The following is a 27,663-nucleotide window of genomic DNA, read 5'->3' as shown; positions in this document are numbered from 1 at the left end:
AAAGTCGTTGCTCTGTTACTAGGACTGCAGCTTGGCTATACAAAGTACTGCTGTTTCATCTGCGAATGGGACAGCCGAGACAGAGAGTCGCACTATTCTAGAAAGAACTGGCCACTCCGTAAAAAGTTAGTTCCAGGACAGAAAAATGTAGCACATGAATCGCTTGTTGACCCGACAAAGATATTTTTGCCTCCTCTTCACATTAAACTGGGACTCATGAAGAATTTTGTGAAAGCAATGAACAAGGAAGGGGAAGGTTTTCGTTATTTAAGACAGATGTTCCCAAGAATAACTGATGCCAAGATCAAAGAGGGTATTTTTGTTGGCCCCCAGATCAGACATGTTATGAGTGACAAGCGATTTGAAGATCTGTTAGTTGGGCTGGAAAAAATTGGCTGGAAAGCCTTGAAAGACGTTGTTGACAATTTTCTGGGCAATTACAGAGCCCCAAACTACATTCAGCTGGTAGACAAACTTCTCAAAGCATACAAGAGAATGAAGTGCAATATGTCACTCAAGATTCATTTCCTCCATTCACACTTGGACTTCTTCCCCGCAAATCTCGGTGCTGTGAGTGACGAGCACGGTGAAAGGTTTCATCAAGACATAGCTACGATGGAGAAACGATACCAGGGCAATTGGAATCCGTCAATGCTTGCCGACTATTGTTGGATGCTACAACGTGATGCACCAGACACTGAATATAAAAGAAACTCGGGAGCAAAACACTTTTAATTCTGTTTCATTTAGTCGCTTGTGCGAAACGTAAACTTGACTATATATTTTATTGTCAGTAAACATAAAAATGTCTATTTCTCATAGTTCTTACGTGATGCAGTAAAACCAAAACCATATTTGAGCATACCAAGTTGGTACCTGTCATAATCACCAAAAACTTTTCAGGAATCAAGACTTAACCAAAAAATTGTTGTGCAGTGTTTAACTCCCCTCTGTTGTCCAGCATTGTGTTCTCGCCCCTTGCCTAACCTGCATAAGGGCAATGTTATATAGTTTTTAAAAAATATGAACTCAAAATTATGTATTTTTAAGGGATTTATTTAAAATACCATAATAAGGGCAATGTTACTTAATTTTGAGTTCATACTTTTAAAACTCTATATTTTTAAGGGATTTAATTTAAATACCTACAAATGTCCCCCTTTTATCAAGTCGCATTAGGGGTTTTTTTTTATTTTTAAAATCGCTGGCCGCTGCTGTAGGAGCTCCAAAGCTCATAGGAATTCTATAAGTGTCGGCGCTTTTACCATAGCTGCCGGTAATAAAAAAAACCCCGAATGCAGCTGAAGGATCCCTAGCTAGCCGGCGGAAGGTCCAGGAAAACTGCCCAGTTTTATCCGAGCCATTAGATAGTGGACCGGATCCGTTGGAACCCTCAGCGCCCCCTCCTTCGTATACCCCTCGACCTGATTTGAACGTTCCTGTCGGTCTTGGTGACCGTGATATTCAGGATCCCGATTTACCCCCATCCCCTGATTTACCTCCCCAACAAGCCCTCTACCCTCAACCTGACCCCCAGGCAACCTTCAGCCCTCCCTTGCAATCTCGCCTTCGACATCGTCCTGATAAGCCCGCTGCCATATTTCCCCTCCGACATACTCTCACCGCCCAGCTCCCGGATGACCAAGGGTTTCCCCGACCTCCGATAACCCATCTGGTATACACCCCTTTTTCAACCACTGATATTTATAATTGGAAAACGAACTGTCCGCCCTTCTCTGAAAAACCTCAAGCTACTATTGATCTCCTTACCTCCATATTCCAGACCCACCTGCCCACTTGGGCAGACTGTCAGCAACTTTTAGTCTGCCTATTGAGCACTGAAGAACGGCGCCGAGCCCTTTCTGAGGCCCGGAAACATGCCCAAACTTTAGCCTCCGCGGACCCGAATCCTGACCACTGGCTTACGATACATTTCCCTGACACAGATCCCTCCTGGCAACCTGACCAACCTGCCCACATGACTTTACTAGACTCGTATCGCAAATATATTATACAGGGCTTAGTTCAGAGTTCTCGGAAACCCATAAATGTTACTCGTGTAGCCGAAATCATGCAAAAACCTGATGAATCTCCCGCTGCGTTTCTTGAACGCCTGACCGAAGCCTATCGTACTTATACCCCTTTTGACCCGGAACTCCCTGAAAATCTACGCATGGTAAATACCTCTTTTGTCAGCCAAGCCCAGCCTGACATCCGCCGTAAGCTTCAAAAGCAAGAGGGATTCGCTGGCATGACAACTACCCAGCTATTAGAAATAGCTCAGCGTGTTTTTATGAACTGCGACACTGCTGCTCGGCGGGAAGCTGATCGCTGTCTCCGCCGAAAGGCAGACCTCTTTGCCCTAGCCCTCCGCACTCCCTATAAGGTTGGCCCCCCTTCTGTTCCCACTGGTCCAGGGTTCACACCGGGTCCAGGAACCCGCCCTGATCTGGCCCGAGATCAATGTGCTTACTGTAAACAATCAGGACACTGGAAAAATGAATGTCCCAATCGACCCTCTCAGGATCGGTTTAATCCCCGATCCGGACCCCCAGCCGCTTCCGGTAGGCCTGGACCCCGTGCCGGTCCCTCTCTGGCTCCCCGACCACTCCCTAGTATCGCTATGGTCCAGGACACTGCCCCTGATTCAGATGATGAATACTGAGACAGACCGGTTTCGGGAGTACGACTGACCCATGTCCTGCCCGTCTACTCCCTAGGTTCCCTTGAACCCCTGGTCGATGTCCAAATAGGGAACCACAAAGTCACCATGATGGTTGACACAGGTGCTCAGCACTCCGTTCTCACTAAACCCCTCAGTCGTTTCTCCCCAGATACAATTGAGGTCTCCGGCGCCACGGGATCCCAAGCCGCTGCCCCCATTCTTGAACCGTTGCCAGTTTCCCTCGGCCCCCATGCTATCCCTCACCGGTTCATATATATGCCTTCCTGCCCTATCCCCTTGCTGGGCCGCGATCTCCTACAGGCCTTGCACGCTTCCATTTCCATAACCACACGAGGATTTTCCCTGCACATTCCTGATGATCCTCTCCTCGCTAGTCAACCCCTAGATCGGCATTTGTCTTCCCGCCTCTGTTCCCTCATGCAGTCTCCCTCCGGGGAACCGGCTCCTCATCCCGCTGTCCCGTCCTACCTCCTTACTGTTCCTCCTGATCTTTGGGCTGAGTCTGGGTCTCCTGGATTGGCACACAACATTCCTCCTTTTGTGATTGACCTGAAACCTGCTGCCACCCCAGTTTCAATCAAACAGTATCATATCCCTAAACGGGCTTTGACCTCTATCATTGTTCATTTGGATCGCCTTGCCCGAGATGGCTTTATCCGTCCCTGTACATCCCCTTGGAACACTCCCCTCCTCCCGGTTCTCAAACCTGGAGATCCCCCTGACTACCGCCCTGTCCAGGATCTTCGTGCAGTTAACTCTCGCACCACTGATATCCACCCTCTGGTTCCCAACCCCTATACCCTCCTGTCCCATATCCCACCCTCTGCCACTGTCTTCACGGTCTTGGACCTTAAGGATGCCTTTTTCTGTTGCCGATTGGCCCCGGTCAGTCAACCCATTTTCGCCTTTGAGCGACCGGACCCTGACCCTTCCCGATCCCCTACCCAGGCAACCTGGACCAGACTACCCCAGGGCTTCAAAAACAGCCCAACCCTGTTCAGTACGGCATTAGCCCAAGACCTCAGCTCCTTTTCCCTTCCACCCCCTGCCTGCCTTCTCCAGTACATTGATGATCTCCTCCTCTGTTGCCCTGACCTCTCTTCAGCGCACACACACACCCTTTCCCTGCTCCTCCACCTATACGACTGTGGATATCGGGTCAGCCTCAAGAAGGCTCAGTTTTCTCTGCCCTCAGTCACCTACCTCGGCTTCACCATTTCACAGGGCCAGCGTTCCCTACCACCTGATCGGGCTGAGGCACTGTGTTCTCTGCCCACCCCGACTGACCGTAAATCTCTCCGCACCTTCCTCGGCATAGCTGGGTACTGTCGTCTTTGGATACCTGACTTTGCCACTCTAGCTAAACCCCTTTACGAGGCTACCAAAGGGCCTGATCGCTCACCTTTCCTTTGGACCTCCGCCCAACAAAAGGCCCATGACTCCCTGCGCTCTGCACTCCTGTCGGCCCCTGCTCTGGGCCTCCCTGATCCTGAGAAACCTTTCCACTTATACTGTCATGAACGGTCCGGAATTGCCTCAGGGGTCCTTCTGCAGTCCCTCGGTTCTTGGAAACGCCCTGCTGCCTATCTCTCCCGGCAACTTGACCCTGTCGCCTCTGGTTGGCCCCCTTGCCTCCGGGCCGTAGCCGCTGCCGCTGACTTAGTGGCCCATGCCTCTAAGTTTACCTTTGGTCAGCACTTGACGGTTCATGTCCCGCATGATGTCCTCTCCCTCCTGGACTATCGGGCCCACCTCTGGTTATCAAATGAGCGTCTCCTGAAATATACTGCGCTCTTCTCTGAGAACCCCGCCCTTTCCCTCGTCCTTGTGAGCCCCCTTGATCCCTCCACCCTACTTCCTGTACTTCTCTCCACCGCAGCCCCCTCTTCCTTGTCACTCCTCTCCACTGCAGCCCCCTCTTCCTTGTCACATAACTGTCTTCATGCTATCGACTCTGTCTACTCTTCTCGCCCTGACCTTTCTGATCGCCCACTGTCCGACCCGGACTATATCCTTTTCACAGATGGCTCCTCCTTCTTGGACGAGTCCGGGACTCGTCGCTCCGGATATGCGGTGACCACTACAGACATAGTTATCCTTTCGGGTTCCCTAACTCCTGCCCCCTCAGCCCAGGCAGCCGAACTTGTGGCCCTCACAGCTGCCCTCCGATACTGTGCTAACTCCACCTGCAACCTCTACACTGACTCTAAATATGCCTTTCTAGCTGTTCATGCCCACGCTGCCCTCTGGCGCCAGCGTTCCTTCCTCACCTCCTCTGGATCCCCTGGTTCACGGAAGTTTCGCCCCCCACATTTTGCCCCCAGCAATTCGCCCCTCACATTTCGCCCCCCACATTTCGCCCCCAGGTATTTTTCGCCCCCACACATTTCGCCCCCACACATTTCGCCCCCCGGATGTTTCGCCCCCACACATTTCGCCCCCACACATTTCGCCCCCGCACATTTCGCCCCTGCCTTTGAGGGGAAAAAGAAATCTGTCTCGGAGCGCGCCTGACTCGGAGCGCGCCTGACTTTTCTTTTTCAGGCGCTGCTGATGTGGAGCGTACGCCGCGCGCCTCCGACGAGCCGCAGGTCCGCCGAAAGGGAACATGAGCTTAGTTGCTGCCATCTCACCTGTTTCACTGCCTGGGCCCCTCCACGATCCCCGGTGGGGTGGGGGCTTTCTTGTGTGCTTTGCCTGCCATGGACGGCGGTGCGGGAGGGAGTGGGTGTTGTCATGGACGGCGGTGCTGCCAGCCCACAGCCAGCACCGGCTCCTTTCAAGCAGCTGAAGCAATGGCCAAAAGGCCACTTGGCCACCGCTACCCCCAAAGCCAGAGAGGAGGAGAAGAAAACGCACCTCCTTCCTGCCCTTTTCACCTGGGCTGCGAAGTGAATGAAGTTAGGGTCAGAAAAGCCAAGACTTCCCCAGATTTAAGAGCGAAAAGTTAGGGGAGGAGACGGGGAAAACCAAAGCGACTTTTCTTTGGAAACATTTCGTGAGGGTCTATGTGGAAAACGAAGTGAGCGGCGGTGCCCCCCCCCCCCTCTCCCTCCTCCAACTCTGGCATTGGGACATGAGCTGTCAAGAGAAAGAGGCCTCGGGGGTCAAATCACAGAACCCGGGCCAACTTTAGGCCCGGAGCGAAGGCTAAGAGTTGTTCCCACGGGAGGAAGGACAGACTTGGAAGAGGAGAGAGAGAAGCCTGAAACCCTCCCCGTCACTCCAGCTCACCTCGTGGAAAACGAAGTGAGCGGCGGTGCCCCCCCCCCCCTCTCCTTCCTCCAACTCTGGCATTGGGACATGAGCTGTCAAGAGAAAGAGGCCTCGGGGGTCAAATCACAGAACCCGGGCCAACTTTAGGCCCGGAGCGAAGGCTAAGAGTTGTTCCCACGGGAGGAAGGACAGACTTGGAAGAGGAGAGAGAGAAGCCTGAAACCCTCCCCGTCACTCCAGCTCACCTCGTGGAAAACGAAGTGAGCGGCGGTGCCCCCCCCCCCTCTCCCTCCTCCAACTCTGGCATTGGGACATGAGCTGTCAAGAGAAAGAGGCCTCGGGGGTCAAATCACAGAACCCGGGCCAACTTTAGGCCCGGAGCGAAGGCTAAGAGTTGTTCCCAAGGGAGGAAGGACAGACTTGGAAGAGGAGAGAGAGAAGCCTGAAACCCTCCCCGTCACTCCAGCTCACCTCGATCCCAATCCAACCGACAACTGCTCCGAACAGCTCATGAAGTCCACGTCGGACTTGGGCTAAAAGCTCCCATTAACCCCCCCCCATGGCCCCGTCTCCCCCGACCCCTGCCAGGGCTGGCCGAAAGCAGCCTGTTTACGGCACTGCCTCTGCTCACAGGCTGCCACTACTGCTTCGGGTAAGTGAGATTGTCAGGATCGGCGGCCGCTGCTGCTTCAGAGTGCTGGAACCATAAGTGGGGAGGGGAGGAGAGAAAGTGACCCATACCAGAAAAGAGGGTGGGAAGGAACAGATGCTGGACCTACAATTGGGGGTGGGGTAGGGGAAAGATAAAGAGAGGAAAAGAATGACTCAGACCAGAAAGGGGAGGTGGGAAGGGATACAAAGTTAGAGTGAGAGAGAGAGAACGGAGGAACGCTCAGGGGCGAAATGTGCAGTACACATAATCCAACGCTCAGGGGCGAAATGTGCGGGGGCGAAATGTGCAGGGGCGAAATGTGTGGGGGCGAAACATCCGGGGGGCGAAATGTGCGGGGGCGAAATGTGTGGGGGCGAAACATCCGGGGGGCGAAATGTGCGGGGGCGAAATGTGAGGGGCGAATTGCTGGGGGCGAAATGTGGGGGGCGAACCTTCCGGATCCCGGATCCCCTATCCAACACCACCAACTCATCCTGGACCTTTTGGATGCTATCTTGTTACCCTCCAAAGTTTCTATCATGCACTGCCGGGCCCACCGTCGCCTCCGTGATTTCATCAGCCGCGGTAATGCCTTGGCTGACCGCTCGGCTCGCCAGGCGGCCCTCCAAGGTCCGCCCACACCCCCTCTTCTGTTATCCCTTTCCTCCCCTCAACCTTTCCTTCATTCCCTTTCCCCCCAGTACACTGACCCCGAGCGCAAGTGGGCCACGCAGCAATCTGGCCATTGCACCCTCCCATCTGGATGGATTACTATACCCTCCTCCCACACATCCACCCCCCTCCTGTATGTTCCACAACTCCTGGCCCTCACTGTTGTCCAACGTGCACACGATTTTTCTCATGCCGGTAACCCAGCTCTCCGCACTCTTCTCCGACAGAATTTCTATATCCCGAATCTCTCTCAACTCATCTCCCATGTCCTGCTCCGCTGTGTCATTTGCCTCCGACACAACCCCTCTTCTGTCAGATCCCCCGTTCCTGGTCACCAGCCTATCGGTTCACACCCCATGCAAGTCCTCTCTACTGATTTTACCCACTTGCCCCCCTCCCATGGGTTCCGTTACCTCCTGGTTTTCATTGATTCCCACACTGGGTGGCCAGAGGCCTACCCAGTGCGCACAGAGAAAAGTAGGGAAATAGTAAAGGCTTTACTCCATGACATCATCCCTCGCTATGGCCTGCCCCTAGTGATTGGCAGCGATAATGGCCCCGCCTACATATCACAAGTCACACAAGCTGTCTCTCGGGCTCTGCAAATCACCTGGAAATTACATGCGGCCTATCACCCCCAGAGCTCTGGCCAAGTTGAACGCATCAACAGAACTATTAAAACCCTCCTCGGAAAAGCGGCAGAGGAAAGCCGCCTGCCATGGCCCAAACTGATTCCTTCTGTTCTATTTCGCATCCGCTGTACCCCAGGTAAACGCAATCGGTTGTCCCCATTTGAGCTCATGTATGGCCGACCCCCGCCGATAGTCAGCCCAGACCCTGAGTCTCTTGAACAGATAGGGAACGCTATCACAGACGCAGAGATAAAGCAGCTAGGAAAGACCATTATGAAATTACAGAACTGGGTCATTTCTAGAGCCCCGCTACCAATTACAACCCCTGTTCACCTCTACAAACCTGGGGATCAAGTGTGGCTAAAAGTATGGAAGAAAGAACCGCTGAAACCCCTTTGGACAGGGCCTTTCACTGTCTTACTTGCTTCTCCCACAGCTGTCAAATTGTCCCGCCACGAGTCTTGGATTCACTACAGCCGTGTGAAGCCCGCTGCTGAGTATATTTGTGAAAAAGGGCCTACTGACCTTCAACTGAAAATCACACGGCTGCCCCACACTCTGGAAGAGTAATCACGCACGTCTGATCCAGAGATCTGTCAAGATATTTAATATGAACTCTGTTGTATATATACTGCTTGTGATTTGCGTCTTGCCAACATTGTCCATGTCCCCTACCCCTCCCACGCCTGGGTGTGCCCCTTGTGTGGCACTAGTGGACAATGGGGGCAAAACGGAAAATGTTATTAGATTTCAAACTAATTATGAGTGTAAGGGTCAACTAGTGACCCCTGTATGTATATATAACAAGGTTGAATATTCTATATGTAATAATGGAGACTCACAGATCTGTTTTGACCCCAAAGCAACTAATAGGGATACTTGGATAGAGGTCAGGTCAGTCTGGGATCAGGGCCCCCTGATTCAACAAACCCTGGTCACTAATCCCTATGTCCCGGCCTCAGTCCTCTTTGATGCTTGCCATGCCATGGACCAAAATCCCACCTTCCTTGGACGTTGTGGTGCCCTAGCATGGAGGAGGGAATATATGCACAACGATAAATACATGTGCCTGGCGGGACAGAAGCTGTCCCACTGTGAAGGGTCTTCCGAACACTACTACTGTAACTACTGGAAATGTGTATCCTGGGCTACTTGGGGTATGACCCGACTGCCTACCACCCGAGCCATATTATCCAAAGGGGTGACTACCTCTGACTGTGGCCTCCAGAACTGTAATCCACTTAACTTCACTATCCTACAGCCGTTTAAATGGAACCTCGATGATAGCCTCCGGAAAGCTCGCTATCTTGTGGGCCTACAGATATACGGTAAGGGCACAGACCCTGGTACTGTCTTACACATCAAACTCGTTGAGAGACACCGGATCCCTGAACAACACAGCATTGTGTTTCCTGACTTTTATGAACATATGAAACTAGACCAACAAGACTTTGTGCCCTCTGCCACCACCCGCAACCTTTTCATACAGTTCGCTGAAGCCATAGGAGCCACCTTAAATCTGACAAACTGTTATGTCTGCGGGGGCACAAATATGGGAGAGAAATGGCCATGGGAGGCTAAACAGGTTTCCATGCTCCGGCTGGCCAGCCTCCCGTCTTTCAACTACACCCCCAACTTACAGCGGGCACCCAGCTGGCCTCTGAAAAACTCCATTCTGGCAAAACACTGCATACAGCGTCTCGGACCATCCTTTACCACTCGTGTTGGACACCTGCAGTGCCAATCCTTATGGACTAAAAACAGCACCTCTCAGCCCGGTTGGACTTATTGGACCGGAGATCCTAAGTTAAAAATACCCAGACGATGGAATACTACTGGCAATGCTACCACATTAAATGTCTACCTCAACCTGCCTGCTTCTGCCCCTTGGGCTGCACCGGAAGGATACTACTGGATCTGTGGGAAAACGGCATACCCCACTCTACCCTCAAATTGGACTGGCACTTGTGTTCTGGGCACTATCAAACCAGCCTTCTTCCTCCTCCCATTATCCGAAGGAGAACATCTGGCTGTCCCAGTATTCGATCAACGGGCCCGTTCTGAAAGAAGTTTGGAAATTGGTAAATGGGATGACACTTGGCCCCCGGAGCGCATCATTGCTGTCTACGGTCCTGCTACTTGGGCTGATGATGGTATGTTTGGGTACCGGACCCCAATCTACATGCTTAACCGCCTCATATGACTGCAGGCGGTTTTAGAAGTTATCACCAATGAAACAGCTAGGGCCCTGGGAGCCCTGGCCAAAGCGAACACTATGATGCGTACCGCCATCTATCAGAACCGACTGGCCTTAGACTATCTATTGGCCGCTGAAGGAGGGGTATGTGGCAAATTCAATCTCTCCAACTGCTGTCTACAACTGGATGATGAAGGATTTGTGGTTGAAGAGGTCATAGATAAAATTACCAGATTAGCTCACGTTCCTGTCCAGACTTGGAAGGGTTTTTCTGCTGATATGTTTGGACTCAACTCACTGACTGATTGGGCCTCCAAACCGGGACTCTTTAAAGCCCTCACCATAATTTTCCTGGTATTCTCTGTCATATTTTGTGTTCTTCCTTGCCTGTTACCATGTTTATTGAAAACCCTTAACCATACTATTAGGACTACGATTGACAAAAGTACCACCGCTCTAGTCCTGGCCCTTTCCTCCTATCACCCAGTCCCCACCTCTGATACAGATGGCCCTGACCTCCCGTAACCCAGCTAGTCAGCTAGCCTACAGAAGAAAAGTTGGGAATGAAGGATCCCTAGCTAGCTGACATGGCTGGGTCACGGTGTAGATGAAGAAACTATCAGTGGGTCATAATTGGTACAAAGAACAACTTGTGACTCCATTTTATTGCTCTGAGAAATCACGTATGCATGCAGGCCTGTTCTATGTATCTGTCTTAGTGCCTGGCACAGCCAGGAGGCAACAGGATGTAGATGTTAGTTAGCCTTGATGTATAGATTATAGGATGGATTTATGGTTTTGTTTTTCTCTCTGCTGTTACCTTTTGGTCAGAGCTGGTTAGACTGGTTTGAACTGGTTAGGACCCTATATAACTTTTGTGTCCGAGATCCTCAGGGTCTTCTGTTTATGCAGCCAGTTCTGCTCAGAAGTCCAGCATATATGCTTGTTTAATAAAAGCCTTTTTAAATCTCTTCAGTCTCTGGCTCAAGTCTCTGCACTACTAACGGAGGGCCTTATCCTAAAAGGTACCTTCAGCAGCTTGATAAAAGGGGGCTTATATCCTTTAATAGGGACCTAAAAGGCATTGATGACAGAATATGGTAATCCACAGGCCATAGTTTGACCAAGATTTTGCCCAACACAGTCACAAGAACTCGACAGCTTAGGGTTGAGACTGGATATTGGTTTGTTTGGATTTCTCCAACCAGATATTTGCCAGCTCCTGCTGGAAGGTGGAGGGGGCCTGAAAGATAACTGAAGGGGGCATATGAACAGAAGGTTGCCCAGGGCACCAAATACCCTCACATTGGCCCTGAAACCACAAAACAAAAGCCTTTTTCCTCCCCCTCCCCCCAGGCTTGAGGGAGAGCAGGAGAGAACAAAATTGTCAACTGCCACTTCTGCTCCGCAGATTAACAATGGATTTTCAGAAACAGTTCATCACGAGCCATGCATTCAAGATCCCAGTCTTAACTCACTATTATAGAAGCGAGAAGAAATCTAAACATTGCAGTTGTGGGAAATAAGCAACACTGTCAAAATTTCAAAAACACTGGCCACCCTTATAAAGCAAGGGAGAAAGTCTAACTTGTACTTCTCCCAGCTCCAGGATATAAAAACGTGCACAGAAAAATGAAGCTTGCCTAAGGTCTCTCCCCCCCCACTTCAGTCTTTTGGCATCATCTAGTGTCAGGAAAGCATTTGTAAAACTCCAGAAAGACTAGCTCACTTTCTGCCTATGGTTTTGCAGGACACATGCATGGCTGCTCATGTACACGCTTGAAAAGATTAGTGCGGTGCACATTGATACCAGTGCAAGCAATAGAATATTAAAACCAGATGGAAGAGGATTTGTAAACTAATTCCAGTATTATGTGTGGATACAAAACTAATCCATGCCTGGGATGATTTGCAGCTTTTTCTCACATTCTCTGTCCATGGGGGGAAATAAGCTTAGAAAATTAGATCTAAAGTCTGCTGTTTCCAACTGTGTGAACAGTAAGGTGTAAGCTGGGGGTAAATGCAGGGCCGGTGGAACACAGCAAGCATAGCAGGAAGGCTCAAAATGCCATACACTTCCCCCTCTGTATTCGCTGTGATAGAGGATTAACAGAACCACAAATACAGAAAAAACACAAATAACTTTTTCATATGTTATTTGCTATTTTCTATTAAAAACCATCGTGAATATGGTGAAACCACAAATAACATGGTGGGAGACCTGGCCTGTTCCTGAAGGAGAGGCAAAACACGGTGAAGAAAGTGCTGGGAATCGGTGATTTTCTCTGTAAATGCTTGGAATCAGTGATTTCTCTATGCAAGCTGATTTAATTTGGTGGGGGAGGAGCCAGCAAGCTAAAAATCGTGAATAATTGAAACCGTTAATGCTGAAACCGCAAATACGGAGGGAGAAGTGTACTCAACTGGCTTACCACAATGCTAGACCCAAACTCCAGCACTGAAAGTCTGGCCTCTTCCTACATGTAGATGTCAGCGAGGCCAGGACATAACACAGTTGGTGTGTGAGTCTGTAGAAAAAGGCCTCAGACTAAGACTGCAGTGGGCCTGGGGGTAGAGAGATGCAACTGTGAGGAGTAGTAGGAAGGGCAATGGTGAGGCCAAGGGAGGGGGTGGGGGAGGTCACTGGCAACCCTAGGTAAGCAAATCCTCTAGCACAGTTCATGGAATATCTACACCTGGTTGTTTTTTTTTCTTGATAACTGACCACCCCATCTCCTCACACTCATCTGACATGGCAGTCCTGTTCATAAATCAAAAGACACACTAAACACAAAACAGAACCAGTATAGCCACCGGCGGGGGCAAGCCACAGCAAATCCAGGATCTCTCTTGGCATAAAAAACAATAGCCGTCTTTAATAGTCACATATTTCCTACCCCCAGCCCTCATTTTTGTTTTTACAGAAAGATGGCAGGGAGGCGGAGGCAGGCTCTTTCAAATCCAGACGCAATCAAAAAAAAAAAGAAAAAGGGAAAAAGTATCAACATAACAGCAGCTATCCCAGCAAATAAGAGTTAGCTGTAGTCTTTAAGTACTGTGCTTATTGTTTCACCTTCAAGAAATGAAGGGAGCAGATAGGTGAGGGATATAGAGTTTACAAGTCTATGTGGATTCCTTCACAAATCTTCTGAGAGCAGCAGCAAACCACTGGGACATTTTGGAGGGCTGACTTTAACAAAACTGACAGTCCAAGCTCAGTTTTCAGCCCACAACCATAAAATCCCATCCAAGCATTCCCATCTCACCTCCACAGGGATAGAAGGGCGACTGTCAAAAATATGCACACACACACACACAAAAAAAAAAGCTACAAGAAATCCTTGGCATGTAAATCATTCACAAAAATCAGTCTAAGAGAAATAGAAAAAATGATTGAATTAGCATGTAACACATATAAAAGCGGGTTTTTAAATAAACGTTATTTAAGATGCGTGTGTGTATTTAAACTTACACAGATAATACACACACAAATTGTATATATGTATATTTTATATACACTTTTATATCTATAGAGTTCACCAGTGCAGGTCTGTGGCACTTTACATGGAAGTCCTAAGCATGGTAGAGGATAGATCAGTTCCTGCCCTGCCATGCTTTTCCAGTCCTCACTCCTGACTGTCTTCTATCCTCCACTTCAGATACTCCTCCTTGCGGGCATCAGGCTTGATCTGGTTACGCATTCCCCCCAGTAGGTTGGAGGTGGCCTCTGTGGCTACGATCAGGGGCTTGACTACAGTGGGTGGGATCTGTCGCAGCACACCACCCACGGCGCCAGTAAGACCTTTCCGCTCGTGGCCCCTGGCTGCCACATCACAGAGGGTCTGTGCTGTATCGATGACCCCCTGGAAAGGAAAGAAAGAGGGGGTGAGGAGCTGGCGAAAGGGTGACCAAGAGTTTTGTAACATCCTTCTCCAAGTACCAGTTAGAAAATCATGCTGCTGTTCTTCATTTCTCAAAACCCTTTGGCATCTGCTCCAAAGCCTTGTGGAGGAAGTCATTTTTGGAACCATGTCACAAGTGGCCTTACACATGCTAGCATTCAGTTGGCTTACGGTGTTTGTACTTGTGAGCTCATGTATAGGGTTACCATATTTTTCTTTGGGAAAGCCTGGACACATGACCCTGCTCCATTCCACCTCCAGCCCCGCCCCCAGAAAACCTCTTCTCTTCTTCTGGACAAGCTCCAGCCATGTCTGGAGGGCCTGAAGCATATGCGGATGTGTGTGATGTCATCCACGAATGCTCAGAAGTCCTCCAGATGTGGCCGGAGCTTGCCGGGTTTTGGAAAGACAGTCCGGGAGCCCAAACAATCCTCTAAAAAGAGGATATGTCTGGGTTTTCCCAGACATCTGGTAACCCTACTCATATGAAGATCATATTTATAACTTCCCACAGATGCTCATCCTTCTTCCAATACACCAGAAGGAAGCTGATTCCAGGAAGTTCTCCTTGCAAAATGATTTCCTCATTCTCTCCTCTCCCCCAAACTGATACACTTAAGTTGAAGAGTTTCACCTCTATGGCATATCACATAAAATGCTATCCTGGTGGAAGCAACTCACTTCTCGGACAGTATCATAAGCCTTGGCCACACCCTCTCGCAGATCAGCTGGCTGTTGTCCCTTCTTTAGCTTCCGGGCGTACTTCTTGTCCATCACAGTTCTTGGCATAGGGGAGGTGGGAGACAGGATATCATATACAGTTTCTGCTGTGGCCTGAGACGGGGATGGAAACATGTGCTTAGGTTAACAGTAAATGAGGACTATTCAAAATCAATCAACTCTCCTACTAACAATAAACACACTATTTATTGGGAAAGCAGGGCCATCATCATGTTTTATACAACTACTGCTCCCCTCTTGTCTGCACGACAAATCCTAATCTGATGATTAGACTTCAATGCTTTTAAGGCAAAGTGCACATCTCTAGATAAATTAAACGGTTGAAAAATCTTTTTCATAGACAATCTTTTGACTTCTATGAGCACCAAATCCTTAAAAGTAGTAAAATGGATCTAGGGGGTGTAGGAGGTGACCAATGAGAGCGATTCCATCATCAGTCACAGGGTGACGATAAAAAACTGGTCTTCGAGACACTTGGAGTATTGAGATTACACAACAGATTTCTGCATCTCAATGACCACGAATTTGGACTTGGAGAATGAGATGTACGGCGTCTGCATCTATGAGACAAACATGGTTTTTTGTTATTGCATAGAAGTTTTTGGACCCCTGTTCGTTTATAGAAATTGGATAGTCTAAGTCTAACAGATGCTGGCACTGTCATCTCGATGTAGGGACATTGGATCATCTACTGCACTATTGTCCCTTGATACTTAAATTTTGGAGATCCATTTGGGGGTCAAGTGAATAAAATATTGGAAAATCTAGTGGCACTGACGTACGATACCTTGCCATTTGGCATGTTAATGAGGGCTAGAAGCCCAATAACTTCCCATAACAACAAACTTCTCTTTATTATGACAGGAGTTGCCATACAACTTATTCTGAAGAACTGGAAAAACTGGGACCGGTTAAATTATAATTTCTGGTGGGAATCTTTATGCCACATTTTTAAAATGGAATGTATGGTTGCCATACAGCAGGGACATTATAGGAAATTTAAGGATGTTTGGGAGCCATTGACAAAATTCTGTAAGGAGTGATTATGGATTTTGCTCTTTGAACATACACATCCAGGGTGGGGAAATACTTTTGATTTAATTATAGTTGAGTGCAATTGTTGGGTATATAGAAGGGGGGAGGGAGGAAACGTATTTGTTATGGAATATAATTTGATTGAATTTAAGTGCTGTTAAAGTGTAAAATGTCTGTATAATATGTTGCACTTATTTTTAGCTTTAAAATGAATAAAGATATTAAAAAAAATAAAAAATACTCTCGAAGATGTAATTTGTGGAAGAACTTTTATAGATCAACCCATAGACTAAATGATTGAACTGGTTATACAGAAACAAAAGTAAGGCCTTTCGAGAGAACTGATAACTCAGCAGTTGTCAGAGAATAACTTGACAGATTGATCACTAAGTTTTTCTGCTGTCTGTCAGTATTTGGTTTTTCTGAGATCTTGTGTTGGGTTGTTGCGGCTGATTTTGATTTCTTTGTCTTCCACGGCCCCTGAGATTTTGTTTGTTCCCTCACTATAAAAAAAAAATCCTCATCTGAAGTGCAATGAGAGCTGCCCTCCGAGGGGTCTGTTTGATAAAAAATCAGCTAGCAATAGTTTCTGAGGATTACAAAGCCATAGGTAAATTTGAAGGACTTGTTAAGCCCATCAGATGCCAGCAACGTTAGATTGCGTGAGAGATCTACAGGGGGGCATGCTAAATGTAATACCTGTCATATCTGTGAGAGCACTGTTGAATTTGAGGGAAGTTTTTGCAACCCTCATACTGGCAGATGGTGTTTTGTTTCACATAGGACCACTTGCAATACTTGCTTTGTAATATCTGTTGATTTCCCCGTACCCCCAAATCTATGTGGGACAGACTTCTCGTTTATTAAAGATCCACATCGCAGAACATAAAAGCTATTTACATACCAATAAATTGCAGTCACCTATAGTGGCACATTGCCTTGAATACAATCATGCCCTTTTTTTTTTTTTTTAAATTTTTATTTATAAAATTTTCATTCTTACAATAAATGAATAGCATAATATTTAGTTTATAATAATTATAGTTGTATGTACAATATCATATCATATATATTGAATCCCTTTCCCCTGTTATTTGTTTTTTCATTTTTCCTCATATTAATTTCTATATTTCCCTCCCTAACCCTATATTATTATTATCAATGTGTTAAGATATCTGATCTTTAGAATATTTTGTCAATGGATCCCATATTTTCTTAAAATTTTTTATATTTCCTTGTTGTAATGCCAATATTTTCTCCATTTTGTATATGTGACACACCGAGTTCCACCAGAATGTATAATTTAGCTTGGTATAATCCTTCCAATTTTGTGTGATTTGCTGCATGGCAACTCCTGTCAATATTAAAAGCAATTTGTTATTGTTTGCTGATATTGGACTTTGTGTTCTCATTGCAGTACCAAATAATATGGTATCATATGAGAGACCAATATGATTTTCTAGTAATATGTTAATTTGGGGCCAAATTAAATTCCAAAAGGCTTTTATGCAAGGACAAAAAAAAATTAAATGATCTAATGTCCCTACTTCTATTTTACAATGCCAGCATCTATTAGATCTAGTATTATCTATTTTTTGCAAGCGCGTCGGGGTCCATAACACTCTATGTAATAAAAATATCCATGTTTGACTCATAGATGCTGACTTTGTTAATCTTAATCTCCAGGACCAGAATCTTGGCCATTGAGATGCAGAAATTGTCTGTCCAATCTCAATGCTCCAAATATCCCTAAGTCCAGTTTTCTTTTTTTTATTTAGAAATCCATATATTAATTTATACCATTTTGCGGCTTGGTGTCCCAAGAAATCCGCCTGGAAACATAAAACTTGCAAACTATATTGGGTATTAAGATCTTTCCATTCAGGGAACCCTACCTGAATGGCTTGCTTCAATTGCATCCATTTAAAATATTGTGTTTTATTTAGTCCAAATTTATTTTGCAATTGTGAAAAACTAAGCAAGGAACCTTCTGATATGACATCATTCAATGTTCTTATTCCTGCATTTATCCATTGTTTCCAGACGATTTTAAATCCGCCAATTCTGATCCTGGAGTTTACCCATATTGATTGATTTAGAGATTTAGCTATTGGTTCTGGTGATAGGTTACTTATGTATCTCAATGTTTTCCAAGTATCTAAAAAGATTCTGTTATCTTTATATCTCCTAGTCATTGTTATGGTAATTAGATGTTCTGGATATAAAGGGAACAGGAGCTGCCATTCTAAATACAGCCAATCTGGTACATTTTCCATGAGATCTGGGAGGATCCAATACATACCCTGTCTTAAAATATAGGCTTGATGATACCTATAAAAATTTGGAAAATTTATCCCCCCTTCCACAATTGGTCTTTGTAATGATACTAAAGCGATTCTTGGTCTTTTCCCAAACCAAACAAATTTTGTAAGAATATTGTTAAGTTTTTTATAAAATGACCCCTGAAAAAATATTGGTATCATACTCATTTGATAACAAACCACAGGCAATACCATCATTTTAATTGTTTGAATTCTTCCCCACCAAGAAAGATGTAATGGATTCCATTGCTCACACATTTCTGTTATTTTTTTCAATAAAAGTTTTTCATTCTCTTTGACTGTGTCTTCTATTGTATTTTTGATCATAATTCCTAAGTATTTTATTCCATCTTCTTTCCAAATAAATGAATATGGGTCAAATAGTCCTTTCGTACAATGAACATTAATTGGGAGGACTTCAGATTTGCTCCAATTAATTTTATATCCAGAAAAAGTGACGAATTTCTCTAATAAATTAAGTATACATGGAATAGTAGTATCCGGTTCTCTTAAATATAATAAAATATCATCTGCATATGCAGAAAGTTTAAATTCCCAATTGGAAAACGTGATTCCCTTTATCTCCTTAGTCTTATTTATTGCAATTAATAAAGGTTCTAGGACAATATCAAAAAGTAATGGAGACAAAGGGCATCCTTGTCTAACTCCCCTATGCAAATTAAATCTAGTTGATAAATTATTATTAATATATAATCTTGCACCAGGAGAGCTATACAATGTCTGGATCATTTTAATAAAACCGGAGCCTATACCAAACCATTGTAAAGCTTGATACATAAAATTCCATTCCACTCTATCAAAAGCTTTTTCTGCATCTAAAGATATTAGAAAAGCTGGATCATTTATATTTTTTGCTAAATTTAATGAGTGGAATGCTAGTCTAGTATTATTTGATGAATGTCTTTTAGCAATAAATCCTGTTTGATGTACATCTATAATGAAAGGAAGAGCTTTTGCCAATCTAAGTGCTAATACTTTAGCCATTAACTTATTATCCACATTTAATAACGAAATAGGCCTGTAATTTGAAACCAGAGTAGGATCTTTGTTTGGTTTTGGTAAGACTATAATTATCGATTCTGCCATAGTACCTGAAATATTTTCATTCTTTATTTGATATTGATATAAATTTAACAGATGTGGTAAAATGATATTTTGAAATGATTTATAAAATTCAACAGTATATCCATCTCCACCTGGAGCGGATCCAACTCTAAGAAACTTCAATGCTGTTTCTATTTCTTTTAAAGATATAGGATCTTCTAAACTTCCTTTTATATGATCCGGAATATTAGGTCCAAGAAAGGAATTTAAGAATGTTAATCCTTCTTGTTCTTTATTTTTATAAGAATTAGAAGTGTATAATTCTTTATAAAAATCAAGACATTGTGTTATAATATCTTTTGTGCTGGTATGTGTGTTACCTTGTATATCTTTTATTGCAATAATCTTAGATTTTCTTTTCTTTGCTTTAAGAAAATTTGCTAATAATTTTCCCGCTTTATTTGAATTGCCATAATATTGTACTTGTTTATTGAAAATGTCTTTTCTCACATATTGAGAAGAAATCTCATTATATTTAACTTTTACTTTTAACAACTCTTGTAATGTATTGTTTTCCCATTTTTTAATTAATTTATTTTCTAATAATTTAATTTGTTTTTCCATATCTTCATATTGTTTTTTAAGTTGTTTTTTAATAAAAGCTGAATAAGAAATAATATTTCCTCTCATTGTTGCTTTAAAAGCATCCCATAAAATTTCTATATTAATGTCATCTGAAGAATTAAGTTGAAAGAATTCTTGCATTTTTACTTTAAGATCTTCTAAGAATTTCGAATCTGCTAATAAATCATTATTAAATCTCCATATTGAATTAAATTGATCAATATTATAATTCTTAAGGTTAATCCACACACCAGCATGATCTGAAATTATAATTGGATCTATAACTGCTTTTGATACACGCTGTGCTATGTTATTAGTTACAAATATATAATCAATTCTTGAAAAAGATTTATGGACCTGTACAATCATGCCCTTGAGAATCTTAGATGTTGTACCACTGATTACATACCAGAGACTGTGGGCAACAGAAAATGTTTACTGGAGCATTTTGGACTCACACATTAGACAATGAAGAACCCATGGGCCCAACTCAAGAGTAGAGTGGAGTGAGTTTATTTAATAGCCCACTCCTAGCTAAAGATTTACTTCTAATGGGCCATATAGCTCTTTTTATATAAGTGTCTTGGGTTTGGCTGTCTTTATCAATGATGTCTTTTTCCATTTTGGGGCAAGTGCAGTTATTTGAACAGTGTATTTAGTATTTTACTCATCTCTAAGGGATACGTTGTTTTATGTTTGCCCTATCATTAGGTTTCTTTTTCAGCGATGTCAGTGTATTCGTCATGCACGGGCTTAAATTCAAGTACAGGGCTTTACTGCGGCCATGTTTGCAAAGCTGAAGAGACGCTGCAGTAGTCATATTCATCACAGGGTATTCCTTTGAAAAAAATCTATTTTTTAACATTTAGAGATTTTGAGGATCATGCCTCATATAGTTTCTGGTTTTTAGGAGATTCACTGACACCTCCACATCCTGAAGCAGCTGGCACAGATGAAACGCTGGCCATTGTCAGTGTGGCGGATCCTCCTTTCAGATGAGTTATTTGATATTTCTTGATGTAGTGATTGATGTCTCTCGCATTGAACAAGGCTTTAATATAAGAATCTTTCAAGGATATTTCTGACAATGAGGCAAGAGACCAAAGATTTAGGAGCAACATTCAAACTGGCATATCCTTGCAAATACCTCATTAAATATTTGGGGACAAAATATAAATTTTTTGTTCCAGAACATCTCCGGAGTTTTCTGGACATGAAGAAGATCTCCAATGTTTAAAGGGTGTGATTATGAACTGAGGAGCTGTTCCCGTTAAGCCGTTTCCTTTTTGTCTTTTCCTGATGTTTAAATTAAGTCTCTTTATTTTCAGGACTTCTCCCCCTACAAATGTTTTGGGGTCTATGAAGATTGTAAAATATTTTCTTTAATTGAATTTCCTTTTTTATGTATCATTACTTATCATTTTACTTAAACAAGTGTATTACTTGTCATTTTCAAAATAATAAATAAAGAAAGAAAGAAAAAAAAAAGAATCTATCAAGGAGGTTTTTTATGCCAATGAGGTTCACTCACCCCTAAAATTTACTCACACTTAATTCTATATGGATGGGTGGGGTTTTGAGGCTTATTCCTACATCGTTTATTTTGAACTTGATTTAAGCCGACTGATGCGGACGACTCCAACCATGATGTTGGGAACAGGTTCATAGACAACCCCACGAAAGACAAAGGCGCGCGCCGACAACTGGGCGCAAGATGGAGGCGCGCGCCGAAGAAAATTATAGTTTTTAGGGGCTCCGACAGGGGTTTTTGTTGTGGAGCCCCCCCAGTTTACTTAATAGAGATCGCGACGGCGTTGTGGGGGTTTGGGGGGTTGTAACCCTCCACATTTTACTGTAAACTTAACTTTTTCCCTAAAAACAGGAAAAAAGTGAAGTTTTCAGTAAAATGTGGGGGGTTACAACTCCCCACAACGCCCCCACAACGCGGCGCGATCTCTATTAAGTAAAGTGTGGGGGGGTTCCCCCCCACGCCCCCCCCCCCCCCGTCGGAGCCGTAAAAACAATAATTTTCTGCGGTGCGCGCCTCCGTGCTGCGCTCAATTGTCTGCGCGCGCCTTTGTCCCGACGCACTTTTGACCTGACACCTGGGAACATCAATATTTATCTGTAGGTTTATATGTAGATAGTAATGGCCCTGCATTCTCTATAAAAAGTGTGTTTATTGTTAGTATGATTAGAGCTAGATGTCCATATTGTAGCCTCCCCTTAGTACTGCCCAAAATACACCCAGGCCATACCCTCTTACCATAAAGACATACTGTGGTGTTAGGCATGCATATCCTGACTTTTATAATCATGATTCGGATGTCCATGTTGTATGGTGTCTAAATGCTAATTTTCAGACATCCAAAACAAGAACAGAGCTGCTGAAACCACCTCCTCAGAGTTTATCTTGTTGGGCAGAAGGATAATAATAATAAATTTATATACCGCAATACCTCTTGGTTCAATGTGGTTAACAGTAAGCCATAGGAGCATACCCAACTATTCTACAATTATCTGCAATTTTCACTATATATGATCTGCACATGTAGGGCACCTGCTTGGATTCTGCTGGAATTTTGCTATAGAAAAGTGGACCCAGTCAAATATATGGGCAAGGTTTGCGAGTTGCGACTTAAGACCTCTGCCAGTGAACCAGCTGTGCTTTTCAGAGGGTGCTTGTCAGTATTGATCTAGTGCAGGAGTAGGGAACTCCAGTCCTCGAGAGCCGTATTCCAGTCGGGTTTTCAGGATTTCCCCAATGAATATGCATTGAAAGCAGTACATGCAAATAGATCTCATGCATATTCATTGGGGGAAATCCTGAAAACCCGACTGGAATACGGCTCTCGAGGACTGGAGTTCCCTACCCCTGGTCTAGTGAATCACTCTGCTTTAGCTATCCAATTTTGTAGTGTCGATTCTGCATTCTCCACCGGGAATATTTTACACAAGAAAAGGTTTTTAGGGCTGCTGGCTTCTCTTATGTATAGGAAATGTTCTCAAGGAGTTAACTCTCTTTTTCATGCTGTTTCGAGCTGACATAGATGGAAAAAAAACCCAACTTCTGGAGAGTTATAGTACGCTATCTGGAGGACTTGTTGGGGCATTCTATTCTCTTTTCCCCAATGAGCTTGTTTCTGGATAAATATGAAGCTTTGCATCTCCACAACTGTAGTCATTGTTTTTTCTCTGAAAGGCACAGGTTGTAGGTAAAAAGGTATCCTTGGGGATTGGATCAATGAGGATGCCCCATATTTTTAGACATGGCATAATTGCTTTGATACTGCTGGAGAAAAGACAAGCTATAGGACCAGGAACTTTATTCAGGTGTGTGTGTAAAGTTTGGGATTCTTACATTAAATTTCTATCTCATTGGGCCAAGAGCTCTGTTCAGGTGTGTATTTGGTTTTGTTCAGCATCTACGATGCTCATTTGGGAATTTAGTATGTGTGCATGAGAATGAGTAGTATTGTAGAGTGGGTGGGATGTTTATCACACTTTCATTTGTTTTATAATGATTTAGCAGAATTTGAAAGTTTAAACATTCTTATGCTTCTTATGAACCTTGCTGGATTGTAGCTTGTTGATGTTTTTGGTTGCGATTCTCAATAAAAATTGTTTAAAGATACCTATCAAATTTTGTTGTATTTCACAGGCAAGGCTCTGAGCACAAAGGGGGCTAAAGTACCCCAGGTCAACTTGGGAGAGTCCACAAACTACATCCAGGAGAACCTTACAACCTCCAGGACTCAACCAGCAGGGTCCTGGCCAACGCTTGGGTCTGTAGGAGATAGGCCAAAACAAAAACAACAAACAAAATTTGCACCAATATAACTTGCACCATCTACTGGAGGTAAGAGAAATACAGGTTCCACCTGCTGTTATATTAAGGTGGTCACCAAAAATAGTCTGGTTTTCTCTACCTCCGTCTGCTGGTCAAGAATGAACTGCATAAAACTCAAAATCTGGAGATATACGTTCCCTGATCCAGGATTTATTCTTTGAATAAACTTCACAAAAAATGTCCCAGATCTCTCTATCACTTTAAATTTCAACTTCAAATTTGATTGTTCACGATGATGATCTCACTCATGATTAGATGTTCGTAATTTCACAAACCAGTCCATTCAATTTCCTTGTTCAATCCAAGGAGGGTAACAGTGCCCCAATGGAAAGTGAAGTGCTGTTCTTTTCAGAAAAGCAACTCTCTATGTCCTCTCTCCTATCATGTGGAGGTTGTTTCCAACACTATAAACCGTAAGTCATTCAAACTGTGATGCACTTGTGCCCAGTGTTCCTCTAGGGGTGCTTCTCGCTTCTGCTTCCCAATTTGCACTTTAAAACTCCACTTAGTGTAACCCACAGCTCCATATTCACGGTTTCAGCATTCGCGGTTTATAGCTTGTTGGCTCCTCCCCCCAAATTACATCAGCTTGCATAGAGAAATCGCTGATTCCAAGCACTTTGTTTTGCCTCTCCTTCAGAAACAGGCCAGGTCTCCCACCCTGTTATTCGCAGTTTCACCATATTCACGATGGCTTTTAATAGAAAACAGCAAACAACATATAAAAAAGGTATTTGCGGTTTTCCAGTATTTGTGGTTCTGTTAATCCCCTATCACAGCGAATACGGAGGAAGAAGTGTATATAAGTTACAAGGGCATTTAATACAAAAAAATAACTCCTACTGATGTTCAATCTGTATGCGATTTTAACTTATAACATTTGTCCTTAGTTGAATGTGGAACGGGAGTTATTTATTGTATAGTTTTATAATAAGTAGGGTTTTTTAAATTTGTTTTTGTTTTATAGAGTATCCCACTGTTTTATAGAGAAGCCAATTGAGCCAAAACAGGAACCCAGTCTGGAAATTTTGGGATTATATGATGGAGCACCAATGGAGAAATTGAAAAGATCTAGGAGTACTCCTTTTCGTTCATCGTAGAAATTAAAGACTAGTATACATACAATTTACAAGTTGGAATCTAATAATGAATGAAGAACGTTATATCGGCAAGTTAAGTACCGACCACTGTTTATTCATCTTTAGAGACAAGCTGTAGAAAAAACAATAAAAGAACAATATGTGTTTAAGATAAGTGCTTTTTCCATCTGGTATCTGCCACATACATAGTGCAATGATTGAAAAGAGGTGCCTAAATCAAACCAAAATAATTTTTTGGTATGTGGGCATGGGTTGCATGGCAGCCGCTTTCTGAGCACTAAAAATTTAATTTAGAAAAGTATTATTTAGTTAAAGTATTTTTGATTATATATTGAAAGGGTGAATTAGGATGAGCAAGTAAATTTGAAGATGAAATTTAAAGTGATAAGAGAGAACTGGGACAAGAGTGGACTGGTCTAGTTGCAGGACAAGGAATCTGAGCTTCGAGTCTTAAAATTCCTTTTAGAAATCATCCATATATTTGGCTGGGTCCACTTCTATCGACGTTGCCTCTTTTGTTTCTTCTGGATTTTTGCTCTGTCGCCATTTCTTATATTGCAGAGCCCATGCACTCCTCTATGAAAGAGAGACAGAAAACTACTGCCTTTTCATATCAATACAGTTAGGAGCGACTGCTCCTGATGGCTTGCCTCTCTGCTGTACACTTTCCTCTTCCCCACACAGCATTTATAGAGTAAAGCATCTGTGTACCTGTATTGCCTGCACTAGCCGGTTACTAAGCTCTAGGGCTGCAGATGCAGTAGAGGTCCCAAAAGAAGCTGCACCCCGCTGCAATCCTCTTATGATGCGACCATCCTTTCGGTACTGCTCAATGGGCATCCAGAACAGGTCCCTCAAGCCATGGACTGGCAGAGACAGAAAGACCAATAGTTAGTGCCCCCCCTATGCATATTGCCAAGTCATCCCAAATGGCAAGATGTACTGTATATATCTGTAGGTAAAGGTAGAATACCAAGTGTTAAATACATCACTCATGCACCAATGTGCTGTGTCAAACTGGCAGCACTGTTTATTCCACAACACATAAAAATATTGTTTATTCCTTAACTACAACTTCTTTGGGGCTCGCCCCATATTATTTACAGTATGTTCAAGACCATCCCACTACTTAGGAAACCCACCCCCCAAGCCATATAACCTATGCAATGAAATATGGAAGATTATACCCCAGTTATCACCAAACCCGACACACACAGACAAAAAGAAACTGAATGATTTCTGGTTCTCTGCATCACATTGAAGAGGGGTGAAACGGAAAACAGAGAAACCATAAGAACATTGGAAAGACAAATGATGGAGTGGGTGGGAGGATATGAGAGAAAAAAAAGTGCCCCGAACGAGCTTAAAGGAATGACGTGATGTATGGGGAAGAAAGGGAGGTATGTGCTTACAGAGCTGGACAACGGAATGCATGGGCCCCACGCCTCCCAGAATCCCTGGCAGCTGGTTCTTCCTGATGTCTGTCAGCCACTCATTCAGTGCATAGCTCATCACCTTGTCCACGCCCAGCAGCCTGGAGAGCAGAAAAAGGAAAGCTAACCCTCAGCCAGTGAACAAAAAGTCAGATGTATAGTGAATATCTCCTCCACTGCAGGAGGAGGTTATCAGGTTCCAAGTCCCTCTAGAGACTGACTTTTAGGATTTATTTGAGCAAACACTCAAAACTTTACAGACGCCACTTGAAAAAGCTGGGACAAAGGAACTCCAAGAGGGAGAAGGTTGCCATAGCAGTGGAGTGCACACACCTATCATGCACTAGGCTTGTTTACTTTTATTAAGTGAGAAGTGGGCAGAGGGGCCTCACAAGTGGAGTCTGGAGATAGAGCTGCCCCTCCTTCCAGCCAGGCATCTCTTACCCGTGTCGGCAGCAGAGACGCTTCAATTTTAGTTCTGAGCAGTTCAGCTGGGCCAGGCCAATGAGGATCCCTGCGAACGTCCCCTACAGATGGATGATATGATAGTAAGGGCTGTTTTGTCAATGACATTATACTCCCAGGTCCCAGATTCTTCTGCTGTTTCTCAAGTTTAATAGTTTCTTTGATTTGTTCACATAATCCAATTTCAATGCGATTTACATCAGTTAGAAATCAAATCAAATAATAAAATCCACATACATGACATACACTGCTAATTGACAATAGAACATTAGGAAGGGCGGTAGCTTAATTACAATAATAAAAAATAAAACCAGAAAATAAAATCGGGTATAGGTATAGGACACATGGGTTGGGAAACAAATACCCACATATTTCTATGACCTCCTCTTCCTAACCTAAAGTATAGTAAGACTGTAACTAGTAGGATATACAACAAGTTTAAAGAAAGAGGATGAGGGGACCAGACACTCATCTCCACTGGGTATTGGACAAGAAGTAATGAACGAAGATTATAGCAGGGGAGGCGATAAAGGTTTGGCACAGAATATCTTGCCTAGTGGCAGGAGATGGGCTAATGACCCTCAAGGTATCTTTCACTCTCTCTTTCTGCCACTCTAGAAGTCTTTCCTCACCCTCTTGCTGGTGTTTTAAGAGTAAGGGAAAAGAACTCAGAACTTATTACTCACAACCTGGTCCATTGTGACGTGCTTGCCATGGTAGTCCAACCAAATCGGAACTTCAGATGTAAATCGGAACTCCCTATTGGAAAGTAACACAAAATAATTATGGGGTTATTTCATAACAGGATGCTTAAAGCATAGTTACTCCCCTGAAGAAGGTGTTATCCGAGGACAGCAGGCAGATATTCTCACATGTAGGCGACGACATGCATGGAACTCGGCACAGAGAGTCAAAAAAGTATACTGTTACTTTAAATCTTTAAGACAGCCCAAACCGTTGCCTTCCCGCCTGACATCGGCTTATGGGACCATCAGTTCTGTAACAAAGCTAAGAAGCCAACTAGGGGAGGAGGGAAGGTTGTGAGAATATCTGCCTGCTGTCCTTAGATAAC

General features: G+C 44.2%; 1 protein-coding gene across 3 annotated transcripts in view; it reads right to left on the bottom strand.

Moving 5' to 3' along the window:
- Positions 1–13,174: 13,174 nt before the first annotated feature.
- Positions 13,175–27,663, bottom strand: part of ATG2A (autophagy related 2A) — a 207,209-nt gene continuing 192,720 nt past the window's right edge. For all 3 annotated transcript variants that reach the window (XM_033954151.1, XM_033954153.1, XM_033954152.1), the window contains exons 37-42: positions 27,278–27,350; positions 26,571–26,653; positions 26,106–26,227; positions 25,405–25,559; positions 14,639–14,791; positions 13,175–13,918 (exon numbers count right to left, since the gene is read on the bottom strand). In XM_033954151.1, coding sequence (XP_033810042.1) covers positions 13,682–13,918; positions 14,639–14,791; positions 25,405–25,559; positions 26,106–26,227; positions 26,571–26,653; positions 27,278–27,350 — 823 coding nt within the window. In that variant the 3' untranslated portion in view covers positions 13,175–13,681. The remainder of the gene's footprint in view (positions 13,919–14,638; positions 14,792–25,404; positions 25,560–26,105; positions 26,228–26,570; positions 26,654–27,277; positions 27,351–27,663) is intronic.

This window comes from Geotrypetes seraphini, chromosome 8 (assembly GCF_902459505.1).
Source record: "Geotrypetes seraphini chromosome 8, aGeoSer1.1, whole genome shotgun sequence".
NCBI lineage: Eukaryota > Metazoa > Chordata > Amphibia > Gymnophiona > Dermophiidae > Geotrypetes > Geotrypetes seraphini.
The sequence above is the reverse complement of the archived record's forward strand: the minus strand, read 5'-3'. Positions and strand labels throughout refer to the sequence as shown.